At 45.1% G+C, this 15,915-nt stretch overlaps 1 protein-coding gene across 13 annotated transcripts in view; it reads right to left on the reverse strand.

Annotated features, from left to right (window-relative positions):
• Positions 1 to 2,523: 2,523 nt before the first annotated feature.
• TACC1 (transforming acidic coiled-coil containing protein 1) overlaps positions 2,524 to 15,915 on the reverse strand; it is a 129,359-nt gene continuing 115,967 nt past the window's right edge. For 12 of the 13 annotated variants that reach the window (XM_055567044.1, XM_055567041.1, XM_055567042.1 and 9 more), the window contains 5 exons: positions 15,019 to 15,062; positions 13,611 to 13,771; positions 12,178 to 12,284; positions 8,549 to 8,669; positions 2,524 to 7,323 (listed from right to left, as the gene is read on the reverse strand). In XM_055567044.1, coding sequence (XP_055423019.1) covers positions 7,255 to 7,323; positions 8,549 to 8,669; positions 12,178 to 12,284; positions 13,611 to 13,771; positions 15,019 to 15,062 — 502 coding nt within the window. In that variant the 3' untranslated portion in view covers positions 2,524 to 7,254. The remainder of the gene's footprint in view (positions 7,324 to 8,548; positions 8,670 to 12,177; positions 12,285 to 13,610; positions 13,772 to 15,018; positions 15,063 to 15,915) is intronic. The other variant, XM_055567035.1, reaches the window with a different exon arrangement.

A 15,915-nucleotide genomic window follows, 5' to 3' on the forward strand; every position in this document is an offset into this window, starting at 1 on the left:
TTTTTGGAGCTTATGTTCTAGTACAGGTTATTGAAGCATGTTGACTAGCATTCCTTTTACTCTTAAGTACATTTGCTCGTGAACTACTTATATATGTTTTAGTGCTTATAGGTTTCTCCCACCTCCTAATTTCTATCCCCCCGCCCCTACTTTTTCCCATTGGTAAGCATACGTTTGTTTTCTATTTCTCTTTTGAAATGTAGTTCATTTTGTTGCGTTTTCGATTCCACCGCTAAGTGACATTACATGATGTCTATGTCTTTTTTATTTAGAATGATCATATATGGGTCCATTCGTGTTACCGGGGTGGACTTCACTCTTCTTCATGGCTCAGAGTCCACTTTCTCTCTGCATCACTTTTTCCTTACGCTCTCATCATTCCACGGACATTTGCATCGCATCTGTGACTTGGTTATTTTAAGTACTGAGTGCTGTGGTGCCCACATCTTTTCAAATTATAGCTTTCTCTGGCAACCCACTCTAGTATTCTTCCTTGGGAAATCCCACGGACAAAGGAGCCTGGTGGGCTACAGTCCATAGGGTCGCGAGAGTTGGACACAACTTAACAACTAAACCAGCACCACAGCATATATATCCAGGCACAGAGTCGCCTGATCATCTGATAGCTTGACTTTTGGTGTCTTAAAGGAGCTCCATAGTGTTCTGCATGCAGCTCTATACCTTCTCATTTTCTTGGACAGTACAGGAGGTCATCCTTTCCCAAGACCTTCTCCAGCACTTATTTGTAGATGTTTAAATGATAACCACTTTGACTGGTGGGAAATGATACCCTGTTACAAGATTCGATCGCTTCTCTTTAATCTTTTTTATTGATTTTATTTTTACCTGAAAGATAACTGCTTTGCAATATTGCATTGGTTTCTGCCATACAGCAACATAAATCACCCATAGGTATACACATGTCCCCTCCCTCTTAAACCTCCCTCCCACCTCCCACCGCTCCCCACCCCTCCAGGTTGTTACATAGCCCCAGTTTGAGAACCCGACTCACACAGCAAATTCCCCGTTAGCCTCAGAGATTTTTGCCTGTTTCACTTTAACTCTGCAAATGCAGTATATGGTAAATGAATGAAGGTAGAAAAAAAAAGTCTTTGGTTTTTGATTAGTCCTTAAATGCCTCGACTTAGAAACGGATATACATATACCACCGTCCCAACCTGGGAGCACTTGGAGGCAGAGCAAAGGACTAAGAGGCAGTGCATTCTGTTGCCTGTTTCGAGTAACAGCAGTGATGCTCTGCGGTCCTGGCCACTGCCCTGCCCTCTTTGGGACTCGGGGTCGCCCACAGTAAAGTGATTCTGTTGACTAGGTCAAGTTTTTCATACTTGACCACCAGCCACAGCAAGAAATTCTGTTTTCCCTTTTTTTTTTTTGGCCATACCACGTGAGTGGCAAGTGGAATTTCCTTGGCCAGGGATTGAACCTGTGCCCCTACAGTGGAAGGATGGAGTCTTAACTCCTGAACCACCAGGGAAGTCCTAAGAAAATAATTTTTCATCATGACCTAGCACACATTTGCTTATATCTGAAACTCCATGAAAACTCACCGTTCTTTTGTGTAACGCACTCTACTTCCTACTGTATTCTATTTATTATGTATGTACTAATTTATTAAGTGCCATGCCACCTCGTTTGGTCATTTCTTTTAAAAAAATGTATTTATTTGGTTGCACCAGGTCTTAGTGGAGGCATGTGGGACCTAGTTCCCCGACCAGGGATCGAACCCAGGCCCCCGGCACCCAAAGTGCAGAGTCCTAGACACTGGGAAGTCCTTCCTTTGGTCATTTTACAGGATTCCCTCTGGGCAGCTGAGGGGGCTCGTGAGTGAGAAATATTCTTTTTAAGAGCTTCAGAGGCTGCCACATCTAAGAGAGTGACAGCGCTCTGGTTTTCCTTAGGATCCCCACCTAAGTTGTAGATGGAGCCTTAACTGGCCTCTTAATTTATCTTTTCCTGTAAAAAACTCATGACATTTCCTGACAGTCCTCTCCCTCCTTGAAGCAGAGAGTTGGTCTGGTTAATGCTGAAAACACTTTTTCCTGATATTAACCTAGGAAAAAACAGAAAACATCATCTCTTTTCTGTGGGCCGTGCTGCAATGTTTACACGGTTCGGGCTGACCCTGTGTCCTTCAAGAGCTGGAAAGCTTGGGGTGACTTAGGACTTTATAACTTGACATATGCCGGGGCAGACAGGCAGTCTGTAAGCAAAAGCAAGAAGTACCCGGTCAAATACTTTGTTTGCACAGATGCAAAGGCATGGAAATTTATATGGCAAGGTCCGAATTCCAAAATTCGTTTTTTAATTAACACACCCAACCAAATGCATAAAACCTCACAAAATGAGTGCAGTGGAAATGTCTTCTTTTCTATTTTTAGACTGAAATATGGAGCCCATAAAAGCGAGGCTGTCATGAATCTTCATGTTTGGGGATAAAGTGACTTATAACCGTGAGGGTGGAGGCGGGTGGCGGCGGTAAGAAGTCTCTATACAAGCCACATCTAACAGTGGTAAACAGTTTTTATTCAGGCAATGAAACATGGAAAAAATATATTAGTAATCATTATAATAATTTCATTTGTGTGAGTATAACTTTTACAAATATTTACCTGACATATAAAAGGGAAATCACTTGTGCATATAAAATTTACGTTGATGATTATTCCACACAACACAATCCTGACAGCAGTAGTCAATGCAGCGTTAGATTCCTCCGGACGAGGCTCCTCACACACTTCATGGCACCCATGGGAACACAGTGGAAGCAGATGTGCAATTAATTAACATTTACTTGTTGGCACATTAGTAAGTACACAGGGGTGTCTATTGGCAAAGACACACTTGCTACAAGCGACACTGAAAAGTTTGCAACCTCTGAGAAGAAAGAAATGCCGGGACCCTGTCTCACTGGGCAGGAGGGCCAAGCGCGAGGCTGAGAGTGTGAAACCTGCAGACCACCCCGCACTGGCGGGGGGGTGGGGAGTGGGGAAGGTGGTGGGGGGTGCTTTCAGAGCTCACATTTTTATATGTCCCCTTGAAAATTATCCAGAGAGCATCACTTAATGGCGGGACAGGGAGATACTTTGTGGAGCATGTTTCAGATGCCACTAAAAGGCAGAGGGGGAGTAAAGTGGCATTTTCATGATTCTAAAGTGACAAATGGGTACTGGGAAGGTTCAGGCCACACCTCAGCGCCGTGCCTGGCCTTTGCCGCCTCAGTCAGAGTGCTGGATGGACGACTGCCATGGCCAGCGTCACTCGCCCCATCTCCACGGTACAACTATAACCAGAGGGTATGTACAGATGTTTGTGTGTGTGTGTATATATATATATATAGTAGCTGTAACCATATTATAGTTAATAAAATCATTCCTTAGGAATCTTGTTAGTCCAAATCTAACTGCATGCTAAGAGGCACAGAAATGGGATTGCATTTGGATGAAAAAAACTATGAAAAGTGCAATCTTTAGTCTCCAGAATGCTAGCTCTGGGCACTAGGGAGGGAGTCTTCCCCAGAAAGTGTCATTCATACGACCTTCCAGAGGAGATCCTTAGAGAGTGGGCTCTATTACGTCTATTCCTTTGCTTTTTCTACATGGGAGACTCAAGGTTTGAGACACAGACTGCTTTCTTTAAGTCACTAGGATCTGGAGGCCAGTCAAACCTTTTTGTACAGAAGTCTCCTTGAAATACTTCTTCATGAAAAGCTTTGAAGAAGATGACCCTATAGACCTTTGGCTTGACATTCTGGGATTCCCAGACTGTTATTTGTTCTTTAATAAGGAAATAATAATCTGCCATCTTTTCAATTCTTCAGAATATATACATCTTTACTGTAAAATGCTTTGCCTGAATCACTGAATCCTTCCAACATCTAGTTTCTCTCGCCCCAACAAGAGGATAAAATAAGAAACCACCCGAGTCCAAGAGCAAACCTGCACAGTCAACAAGCTACAACGAACACCAGTCGTGGATGATTCACGAGACAGCAATGAACCGCAGCAGAAGACCAAAAAGGGGAGGCAAAAGGGGCGCTTTAGGGATCTTACTCCACTACAAAAGGACACGCTGGATCATTTCCAGTTAGTGCACTCAGACTCACCACACTCCTGTTCCTCACAACTCGGTTCTGAGCTTCAGAGTCATCGAGTCCTCTGTTACCTGTCAGTACAATGACTGCTTCCCTCTGGCTGCACCGAGTCAGCCCAGGCATATCTGGGGCACTTCACTCTCCCAGCTTATAACCAGTCAGGATGAATCCGGGACCCAGCTAAAAAGTGTCTAGGTACTTGTGTGAGAGTTGCAGAAAGCGTGGGATGGGAAGAAGGGTAACTGGCCGGTAAGCAGATCTGACTTGAGCCATCCTCCAACACACAGAGTGAACCTCTGCTTGGACTCCACGCCACCTGGGAAGGCCGCCAGGTCCTCGGCGTTCTCACCGTCAGGCACCTCCGCACTTCCTAATCTGGGCTGGGCCCGAGGACGCTAGAAGCCATGAGCAAAGAGGGCTTCTCATTGTTTCCAGGAGCATCTCCAAATAAAGTAAATGTCATGAGGTCTGTCAATGACTTAGCCAACCAAGTGACAGACTGAGGAGTCTGGTTACATTAGATCCTCCAGTTAAAACACTTTTAGGTAAAGACTAGCTACACTTTGGCAAACTCAAAAATTAAAAAACAAAAACAAAACACGGCTCTGGATCAAGAGCCTCAAGCAGACCGCTCACGCTCCCAACCACTGTCCAGGCCTGCGGCTTTTTCTCATTTCCCTGTCATGTTTGTCACGGGGTGAATTACTGCCCAATTCACAAGTAATCTGGCCCACCAGTGTTTTGAAGCAAAACTCTAGGCTACATTCTTATTCCCCAGAGAGGTCTCTTTCCCTTATTTTTTTAAATAAACATACTTCATTCTGCTCAGTATATTCTCTTGATGTGATGGTTGTACACGCTACATTTTTCTTCCTGCAGGAAGACTGTCCATCCACTAAATCAGAAGGAAGACGATTTCCTTGTAATGGCCATGGCAGAGTGGCCAATGGCAAATGTTACTTAATGTGGGCCTTTTTGCTTTCCTTGCGCAGTGACTTTACTCGGTAGGGTCTAGTTTCTCAGGGGTCTCTTCCCACCAGCATGCTCAGGAAGGATTGTCATCACCTCTGTTTCAACACAGCTACTTTTTCCTCTTTCTACACAAGCAAGAAGCCTAAAACAAGAGGACTGTGGGATTCTAATGGAGACTATGATAATAAGCCTTTCATGTGTCAAACAGAGCAATACGAAACAAGTAAACGTGGGTACGTCACCAAAACACAGCAGCAGAGAGGTTTAGCAACGTTTCTTTCTGCAAAACTGCGAAGTGAGTTTCTCTAGTCATGAAGGGTTGGAAGAGGGTATGGTCACACCGCCTGAGATGCCTGCTCCTCCAGGGCCAAGGCTATACAGCAGGGCACTTGCTTCAAACCACGGGGACTGCTTCCAGGGCCCAAATGATTGTCACACCACTTCTCCAAACACAGAGCATTTCTGCTGTTCTGGTTTGTTGTTGCTGTTTTTTTTTTTTGTACAAAATGTTAAGACAGTAGGCTTTAAAATACAGCCTAAGCACCAATTATGGGAAATGCATATCAGTAAAACGGGACTTCTGGCTTTAAAAGACATTACTGACCTCCCTGGGGCTAAAGATTGCACCATGCGAACAGTACATGGCTAAAGAAAAGGTCACCTTAAGAGAGCGAGGGGGTCTCCATGAGGCACACTTCACTGCTGAAGGTGGGCCATGCAGTAGTTTTACAGGAAAAGTACCACAACTTACGTGCACTGGAGATAACACACGTCACCATGAAGACGCTCCAGGTGTTCAGGTTAAGACAAAAGAGCGCTTTAAGACGCCTGCGTGGATTTGGTTTTGCCTATCGAATGGGAGGGGGTTCACACAGGAAATTTCCATTTGGGAGTAAGGTTCCCCGCCACTCTGAATGGAGTCCAGGAACAGCTTGAGGAATCTGGTTTTGTGAGTAGGGGTCTGCTCCCTCCGCCAGTATTCAAATGGCTGTGGTTTAAAAATACTCAAAATGCACTGATTTGGGGAGTGGCTCATGTGATTTTCCTGCCCGTTTGGTTGAAAATTCTAAATTCTACTATCTTTCAGCTTGAAAGGATTTTTTTTTGGGGGGGGGGTGGCCTTTGGGGAAAAAAAATCTGAAGAATAATTCATCACACTTGAAAAAATCCAACTGCTGCTTTACCTTACAGTTGCTAATGGGGTTCATTAAAGAAGGTCGTCTAAACCTTTTATAAGCAGATTTCCTTTGCATATTTCAAACAGAAAGACAACAGAGAGCAAATGTAGACTCTGTAGCAACAAACTGAAGTAGAGGGGACTGACGGCTCTAGGACTTGGCGAACCCCAGTTGTGAGGGAACGAAGTAGATCCCCCGGGTCCGAGAACTAACCCCAAAGGGGCAGCGGCATCCAAGCTGAGGGCCATCCAGATGGGGGGACAGGACGCTGTGGCCAAGAGTGCCCCCCACGTGACACCTGAGTCTGAGGTTAGGAGCCATGCCACACACGGAGTCTGCAGGCTTCACCTCTTCAACCCCCCAAATTCTGCAATTGGGATTCTAAGCCAGGACTCTGTTTTCAAATAGGGTTTTACGGTTTATGGAAATATGCCTTTCTGTAGAGAAGTTCTTACTTGACTATGCTTCTGGGGGGTGGGGGAAACAAACCAGCATCATGTATAAATATGCACGTATGTGTGTGAGAGAGTGAATGTGTCTATAAACAGGTACTCAACTGGAAGTAACAATAGGCCAAATCATCTCCTCAAACAAAACCACTAATATTGAAAATTAAATGTAAAAGATGTAATAAATAAACTTAAAAAAATCAGGTGGACAGGATATGGTCCCAAGTAATAGCCATCAAATCATAAACTGAACGCACCTGGGCAAAGTAAAGATGACTTTAAAACGAACCAAAGATACAGAATCCTGCCCAGAGCCCATCGACAGGATGGTCGGGCCACTCTTTCCACATCTGCGTGATGAATCCTCCAGCGTTTACTTGGGGTGGGCGTGTCGGCAGCAAAGCGGGACAGGCAGCAGTAGGCATGTGCTTTCATAAAGTTTTTTTTTTCTCTGCAAAGGGGCAATTATTCCTGGATAAGGCAAGATAATCGTGGTCACGAGAGAAGCAGCCGAATGCAGATCTGCTGAACTTACAGGGGAAACTCAGTCCGTCTTTCCCAGCTTGGCAATCAGCTCGTCGCAGATTTTCGTCAGTTCTTCAATTTCTTGGTTCTGAAAAACAAACAATGGGATGATGCACTGTATGTCCCAAGATGGAAGGATTATGGTGAAATCGTCCTTAGACTGCCCATACCCTCTCTGGGCACCTGACTCAATGGTTCTTCACTGTTCTGCATCAGAAACCCTTTTAAAGAAAGTTTTTTGTTAGTCGCCTCAGTTGGGTCCAACTTTTTGTGATGCCGTGGACTGTAGCCCGTCGGGCACCTCTGTCCACGGGGACTCTCCAGGCAAGAATACTGGACTGGGTTGCCATTCCCTTCTTCAGGGGATCTTCCTGACCCAGGGATCAAATCCCAGTCTCCTGCATTGCAGGCAGTTTCTTTACTGTCTGAGCCATCTGGGAAGCCCTTTAAAGAAAGGAAGGCTCTATACCTTCTCCCCTAGGAAATGGTCATGTGTTCGCCAAGTTCTGCTTAGACTGAATAAGGGGCAAGTGTAATGACTGACCCTCTAAAGTTTGTTTCTCAAATTTCCTTGTTATCACGAGAATTACTTGGGGGTATTTGTTAGAAATGCCAGATATCTGGGCCTCACTTGCTCCATCAGCATCTCCAGGGACCTGGAGAATGCCAAGGGCCACCGTCTCTGGGTTTATCAGACCCCTCAATAAAATCCCTGCCCTGGTGGAACAGATGCCACAGGCCTGAAAACATGTTTGGAAACACAGTAACAAAAACAGAAGAGGCACAAAGAATGAAGTCTAAGAATCACTGGGCAGCGTGGTTTTTGCTTATGTAGCCATTTCTAGACCGTGGCACCGCTGACATCGGGGCAGGAGGGTCTTGATTATGGGGTGTCCTGTGCACCTTGGGGTGTTTGGCAGCATCTCTGGCCTCTACCCACGAGATGCCCACAGCATCTCCCAGTCTAGACAACCACATACACCTCCAGATTTTGCCTAGTGGCTCCTGGAGGGCAAAATTGCAATGAAGCGGGACAATAGCTTCATGTGTTACAGAAAAAAAAAGTAAAGAGAAAAAAGGCAGCCTCGGAGCCTAAACCTTTGATCCACTGAACTTCCATGAATGCAACTTTCCCTCTGCCCCGCCTGTGGGCAGGTCCCACTCATGCTCCCCTCCTTTGTCTCTACTCGAGTCAGTGGACTGAAGCGTCTGAGCAGAGAGACAAGGTTCCTTCATCCAGATCCAAGATGAGGGCGCCACAGCGGAGGAGGAAAACCAAAGGTCTCCTGGGCATGACATCCCACCCCTCGTACCTTCTGCTGAAGGGCCCTCTCCAGGGACTCCACCTTCATCTGTTCCTTCCGGAGCCCCGCATGGAGAGCCGCACTCTCAGCCTTGGCTTTTGTTCGAACCTGAGCAATCTCCTCATTGGCTCTGTTATGGAAGGAAGGGATAAAAAAAACAGAGTTTGTCATCGGTCACAGTGCAAGAGCCAGGATGCTAACAGCTGCCATATGTGACACAGGACTAAGTCAGCTGACTTCACCATAGAGGGAAGATAGGAATCAGTGAGCTACAGGATTCAATTTTAATTTATAAAAATTTAATTACACATAACCGCTGAGATTTCCCTGGTGCAAACTACTGGCAGAATTCATCTCAAGGCACACGGTGCCCTTCAAAATTCACATGCCACCCAGGAGTGGAATCACAGGCCAGTTTCTACAACAACCTTAGTTTTTTTTTTTAAAACCCAGTACAACAGTAAGCAGGATCTTTGTGGATTAACACAGCTAACAAGTCAGGATACTAACTGTTGGCATCTATGAAACACAGACTACAGGCAACTTTATTGAAGAGATGCAAAAGGAAAATTTAAAAGCCACAGATGTCATTTGATAAACAGCTAATTGATGAAAAGATGCTAAAAACTCATTGTAATCAGAGGTGTGCAAATTAAAACGATAAACTTTTAAAATGTATCAGCTTGGCAGAAATTAGCCAGGATGATCTTGGCCTGCGTTGGCCAAGATGCAAGGTGCTGACAGGGAAAGAAAACCGGCACAGCCCTCTCTGTGGATGCCGTGTGGCAGGAACTACCGCGTGCCTCCCGCCCAGCGAGTCCATCCTAGCAATCTCCCCGAGGAGCACACTCCCCAGCACCACGCTGAGGGCACAGGGTGTTTACTGCCACACTGTTTGCAACAGGAAAAGGGTGAAATGCCCGTCCACGAAAGGCATGAAATAGTCTACAAACTAATAATTAGTTGAGCAATATGTTCTAACGTGAAAAAAAAGGGCCATAATATACGATTACGTGAAAATAGAAACCTGTATAATACTGTATTATTTTTTTTAAAAAGCCCAAAGCCATTGGGTAGTATTTGTAAAGGCTCATAGAAAAGATTAGAAAGATGCAAAATAAACCTTTAATACCAATGCCTCTGGGGGTGGGGAGGGAAAAGGGGAACTTACAAGGCTTTACAAACAGGAAGGTGGCAGAATGTACAAGGATGTATTACTCTTTAGTTAAAAAATACAGTTGGGTACATCCTTCATAGATCCTTTATTCCCCAGAATAAATTGCAAATGCATCAGATTTAAGCATAAAAAAATTAAGCCTTATTTAATAACCTATAATGGAAAAGAATCTGAAAAAGAATATACATATATATAGCTGAATCACTTTGCCTGAAACTAACACAACACTGTAAATCAACTATACTTCAACTGAAGTCAAAACAAATTTTAAACAATAAAAAGAAAACTAAGCCATTAAAAGTACTGGAAGGCAAACATGGTAAAATGTTTTACATTGAGCATGATGAAGATCTTTGTCACTATGACAGAAGATCCTATAGCTATAAAAGAAATGATTGAGAAATTACACTATATAAAAGTAAATTTTTGCATATCAAAAAACACTATGGGCAGAGCCAAAAGGTAACAAACTAGAAAAATTATTCACAACTCATATCACAACGGGCTGTCATCTGCAATATATTTATATTTAAAATACATAAGCTGACACTAGAAAACCAGGCAAAGAAGTCATTCACGGAAAAGCAAATATATGTATGCGGCTGCTGCTAAGTCGCTTCAGTCATGTCCGACTCTGTGCGACCCCATAGACAGCAGCCCACCAGGCTCCCCCGTCCCTGGGATTCTCCAGACAAGAACACTGGAGTGGGTTGCCATTTCCTTCTCCAATGCATGAAAGTGAAAAGTGAAAGTGAAGCCGCTCAGTCGTGTCCGATTCTTCCCAACCCCACAGACTGCAGCCCACCAGGCTCCTCCGCCCATGGGATTTTCCAAGCAAGAGTACTGGAGTGGGCTGCCACTGACTAAATATATGTATGCTGCTGCTGCTGCTGCTAAAATATGTTCAACTTCACTCATAAAATACATATGAATCAAAACTACGTTGAATAAAAATGCTGTGTTGCTTGCCAAAATAAAAGAAAAAACTCAACTAAATTGAAATAACCATCTTCCGCTGGTTAGATGTTTCGAAAACCTGAATCCTGATCTGTTGGTGAAGCTGCATGAGAAAAGAGCTGCTTTCACACACTGCAGGGTTGTAAAGTAATAAAAGTCTAACGAGGGCAACTGGACAATATGATCACAATTATAAACCCATAAATCCCTTTGCCCAGCAGTTCACATACAGGGATCTCACCTGCCTCCCAGACGATAATCGTCTGAGGTTGGTTACTTTACTGCAGCACTGTTTGTAGCAGAAGGTGCTGAATAACCTAAGTGTCCAACAGGCAGGACTGGTTAAGTAAAGGATACGTTCCGTCAACGGAACACCAGATTAAAACATAAATAAATAAAGAGGCTCTTCATGGGTTGACACAGAAAGATTTCCAAAATAAACTGCTGAGTGAATAAAGTGAGTATGCTACCATCTGTATATTAAAAAAAAAAGGGAGTCTCATCACATTAAAAAAAAAAATAGGACTGTGATAGAGCCTCAGCCAGCTCGATGGTGGTGCAAACGTACTGCATCAAATCCACACTGTACACCTCAGACTTGCACGACGTCACTCACAGCCCAACACAGCTGGGCTAGGGGGAAGAGGAGGGGGAGTATGTCTGGAACGGTAAAAGGATGGTGATTTCCTGGGGTGAGGGAAGAGGTGGGAACTCCATGGGGGGAGGACGGGGTGGGAGGGAGAGACTGTTATCTTTCTATTCTTTTAAAAAATTTTCTCATTTTATATCGAGGGACAGCTGATTAACAATGTTGTGACCGTTTCAGGTGGACAGCAAAAGGGACTCAGCTATACTCCCCAAACGCCCCTCCCATCCAGGCTGCCCCATAACTTTGAGCAGAGTTCCCTGTGCGGTACAGTAGGTCCCTGTTGGGTATCCGTTTTAAATAGTCATGTGTACACATCCATCCCAAACTCCCTAACTATCCCTTCCCCTCACCCTTACCCCCAGCGACCGTAAGTTTGTTCTCTAACTCTGTGAGTCTCTTTCTGTTCTGCAAGTAAGTTCATCTGTATCATTTCTTTTTAGATTCCACATATAAAGGATGTCATATGATATTCCTCCTTCTCTGTCTGATTTACTTTACTTAGTATTCTCTTTGTTCTTTTTACTGTTTGAACTAGAGGAAGACTTCACCTATTCAAAAAAAAAAAAAAAAGAAAGAAAAGAAATGAGCTGATTTACAAAACAGAACCAGACTCACAGACTTAGAGAATGAACTTCTGGTCACCAGGGAGGAAGGGCAGAGGGGGAGGGACAGACTGGGAGCGTGGGACTGACAGGTACACAGTGCTTTATTTAAAATAAAATGTCTTTCCAGAAAAACAAAACGACCAAAAAAGCACACACACACAAATGCAAAACAGTAATTCTTTTTTTTCTTTCCTCTGTCAGTCTTCCTACAACAATATGAAAAATGAAATTCTTCCGCAGAGGCTCTTACTTGTCTAGTTTTTCCTCGGCGTGGATCTTCAGGGCCTGATACCGTTGCTCTTCTTGTTTAACTCTGGCTAAGTAATCCTGAGCACATTTTTTCAAGGCTTCTTCATTCTGTTACCAAGTGACAATTTAAAAGGAAAGAAACAGGTCATTTTGTTTCTCTTCTACTAGTAACCCGCCATGTGTCAAGAGCTTTCCTTTTTTAAAACATGAGAAAACCTAATTACATTCAGATGCCTTCAAATAAGATTCCATGGTACTTTGAAAAAGGCACAAATAATTCCCACTGAGGAAACTGTAGATAACATCATGCATTAACTTCCAAATCAGACAGTGAGTTACACTGACACACCTGCTTCTGAAGTGTGCATGCCTGTGATAAGTGTGCATGCCTGTGATAAGTGTGCATGCCTGTGAGAAGTGTGCATGCCTGTGATAAGTCGCTTCAGTTGTGTCTGACTGTGTGTGGTCCTGTGGACTGTGGCCTGCCAGGCTCCTCTGTCCACGGCATTCTCCAGGCAAGAATACTGGAGTGGGTTGCCATGCCCTTTCTCCAGGGGATCTTCCCCACCCAGGGATCGAACCTGCGTCTCTTATGTCTCCTGCACAGGCGGGCAGGTTCTTTTCCAGTAGCACCACCTGGCTTTAGGAAGGCCAAAGTTATTCAAAACTGAAGGGTGCAACTTCCCTGGTGGCGCAGGGGATAAGAATCCACCTGCCAGTGCAGAGGACATGGGTTCGATTCCAGGTCGGGGAAGATTCTGCATGCTGGGGACCAACTGAGCCCGTGGGCCACAGCCTCTGAGCCCGAGCGCAGCAACTGCCAGAACCCACAGGCCTACAGCCCGAGCTCCACAGGAGGAGAGGCTGGAGCACTGCAGCCAAGAGTGGCTTGCCGCAATTAGGGAAGGCTCAAGCAAAGCCACAAAGACCCAGCACAGCCAAAAACAAACAGAAAAACTGAAGGGGAATCTGATTCCTGTTTTGGACACACTGGATAGTCATTTTTATTTTAATATGAAAAAAAGAACGCTCACTGCTATAAATGTGTCTTTAGTGATGGTGAGTGACCAAATTAAGTCAATATGCCCACTTACACCTAAATCTGAAACTTCATACTTCCTTCTTTGATACCTTCGGCTTGAATTTTTCAGTGTTATGGCTTGACTCCCTTTTACTTTTGACAAATTGGTGAATGATCAAAAAGAACATTTCTAGAACTCTCCTAAGGTCTGAGGGCCCCAGGTTCTTACATGCTGTGCCACACTCTGGTCGTGTCCAAGGCTTGTTGCCCTGACTGAGAGAAAGGATTCAAACATGCCACCCAGGGTCCCTGATTCCCTGTTTCTGGGCCACCCACACTTTGGGCACATGAGTTTGACAACCCATCAGCAAGAAGACACACCACCAAGGCGGCAGAAGGCAAAGGACAGGTACCTTCTTGAACCCTTCCAGGACGCCCTTCAGGTTCTCGTATCTCCTGAACAGGTCGGAGAGGGACCTTTCCACCGAGTTGAGGTCGGCCAGGGCCTGCTCCTTCTCCATGGTCAGCTGCTGGAAGCTCTTCTGAGAGCTCATGCTTGTCCTCTGTTCATCTTCTGTGAGTCACGATCAGAGAACACGAATTCACCCAACAGTTCACAGCTGCCCTCCTGAGCTGTGAGGCAGTACTCTAGGGGGGTTGGAGGAGGGGAACCCAGCAAGGAAGGTGACAAGTTTCCACCCTGATACTCTGGTGCGGGAGACAGGCAACAGGTGACGGGGAAAAGAACAAAGCAGGGCAAGAGGGTGGGGTGCCTTTTATATCAAATGGCCTCTGTCTGAGGAGTGATGCGAGCAGAGACCCAGAGGAGCTGAGGGCAGGAGCCATGCAGCTCCCAGCTGTCAGGTGGCGTGGATGGCATAAATTATCTCAGCACTTCGGTTAAATGCAGAGAGACCTGAAGTGACTTGGGGAGTCAGTCTTTACGACAGTGGCTATAAGAGGTTCTAAATTCAATGCAGGAGGATGAAGCGCTGTCCTTTCTAACAGCCCTGATAGGTCTGACGCAGGGAAAGCGGGACCTGCAGTGGAGTGAGGCCCAGAGACGTCCCACCGGAGGGGGCGGGGAGAGGGGTGGGAGGAAGGACGTGGAGAGGCCGCCCACCCTGGTGCTGGAAGTGTTCATCGTCTACAAGGAATCTAATCTTAATGGATCCTCAGTATTTGCAGATTCTGTATTTGTGAATTTGCCTGCTCACTGTAATTCCCATGTCGCCTCCAAGTCAAGACGTGCGTTGGGTTCCCGGCCGTTCAGGGGCACGTGTGGGGCGGCAGAGAACTGGGGTGACCAGCCGAGCACATTCTCGCCTAAGGCTGGACCAGGAGATGCTCTGCCATGTTGCATACTGCCAACAAGGACCCTATTTAGTCTACTTCGGGCCTTAATTTTGCATTTTTGTGCTTCCTGTTGGGGAATTTTAAATGGGCCCCAAGCCTGGTGCTGTGGGGCCGTCTTGTGTCCTAAAAGCTACAAGGCTGGAGGTGTCTTGGGGGAAAACACACGTGAGATGAGCTTAGTCCGGGTACGAGCTCGGTATTCATGAAACGACAATACACCTTAAATAAGGTTATGTATTGACAAAATTGTGTGACCACAGGCTCATAGGCACCTGCTTTGCCTTCCTGAGGATCAATGGGTTAGAACTGCCTAATTCAGTGTTTGTGGCAATTTTATAAAAACAAGAACTGCATATAATGAGAATCAACTGTATCTCAGGGATGGACAAACTGAGAGATTTATATTTTAATTTGAAAATCATCTTTGGATCCTGAGGTTCATATTCTACAGAAAAATTTCCTTACCAATCATTTGGGCAATGGTCTTCTCATACTCAGCCACAATTTTCCTTAAACAAACAGACAAAAAGTCTCATCAGAAGAGAATATCCAGACAAGGGAAGTTGGACAAATGCTGCCCTAAACAACGAAACACAGTAACATGTACTGACAAACTCACATAACCCAGCTATGTGCTTTGGGGTGCCCCCCTGCTTTTTTAATATTTAATATAAGATTTGTTAATGCTCAGAAAGGCTTTTCTCAAGGTTCTGTTTAACAAGGCGTGCATTTTATTTGGGCTTCCCTGATAGCTCAGTTGGTAAAGAATCCGCCAAAACAACTGCCTTCATTTTTCTTTGCACCTTTGTGAATGACGCCTAGGCAGTCCATGAATTCTGCTTAGAGAAGTGACTCTTTTACAAAACGAGTTAATGATATCCTGGCGGCTCCTCCTAAGAGGCCTGATCTGAGTTCAGGCTCTCCTGGCCCCAAACCACTCTTACAGGCAGTGGGTCCCCTGTGATTCAGTTCCAGGTTTTATTTTATTGTCCTAATTCCAGAAGCATTTTAGTTATTCAAAGTTATTTAAAGATCACCCTGTCCTGTTCATGAGGGAAAAGTGCAATCTTTTCCTGACCCTCCAGTGACGGGTGCCCCTCCCAGAGACCCCTGGTGAGAAGAACTCTGGTCCTCACACTGACCAGGCATCCAAGTTCTCATGAAGGCAGCTGAAAGCTCCCTGAGATCAGGGGCTGTGCCTTCCTCCCCAACAAGCCGGCACAGGGACCCAGCAAGCACTCGAAACACCAAATAATACAAGAGCCACAAACTAAAGTGGACCCATTTAAAATGTTTCATCCAAGTGCCCACTGAACAGTCTGTAAATTATTTATGCCCCCCACTCTTTGATGCCATTTTTAG

This window comes from Bubalus kerabau, chromosome 2 (genome assembly GCF_029407905.1).
Source record: "Bubalus kerabau isolate K-KA32 ecotype Philippines breed swamp buffalo chromosome 2, PCC_UOA_SB_1v2, whole genome shotgun sequence".
Taxonomy (NCBI): Eukaryota; Metazoa; Chordata; class Mammalia; order Artiodactyla; family Bovidae; genus Bubalus; species Bubalus kerabau.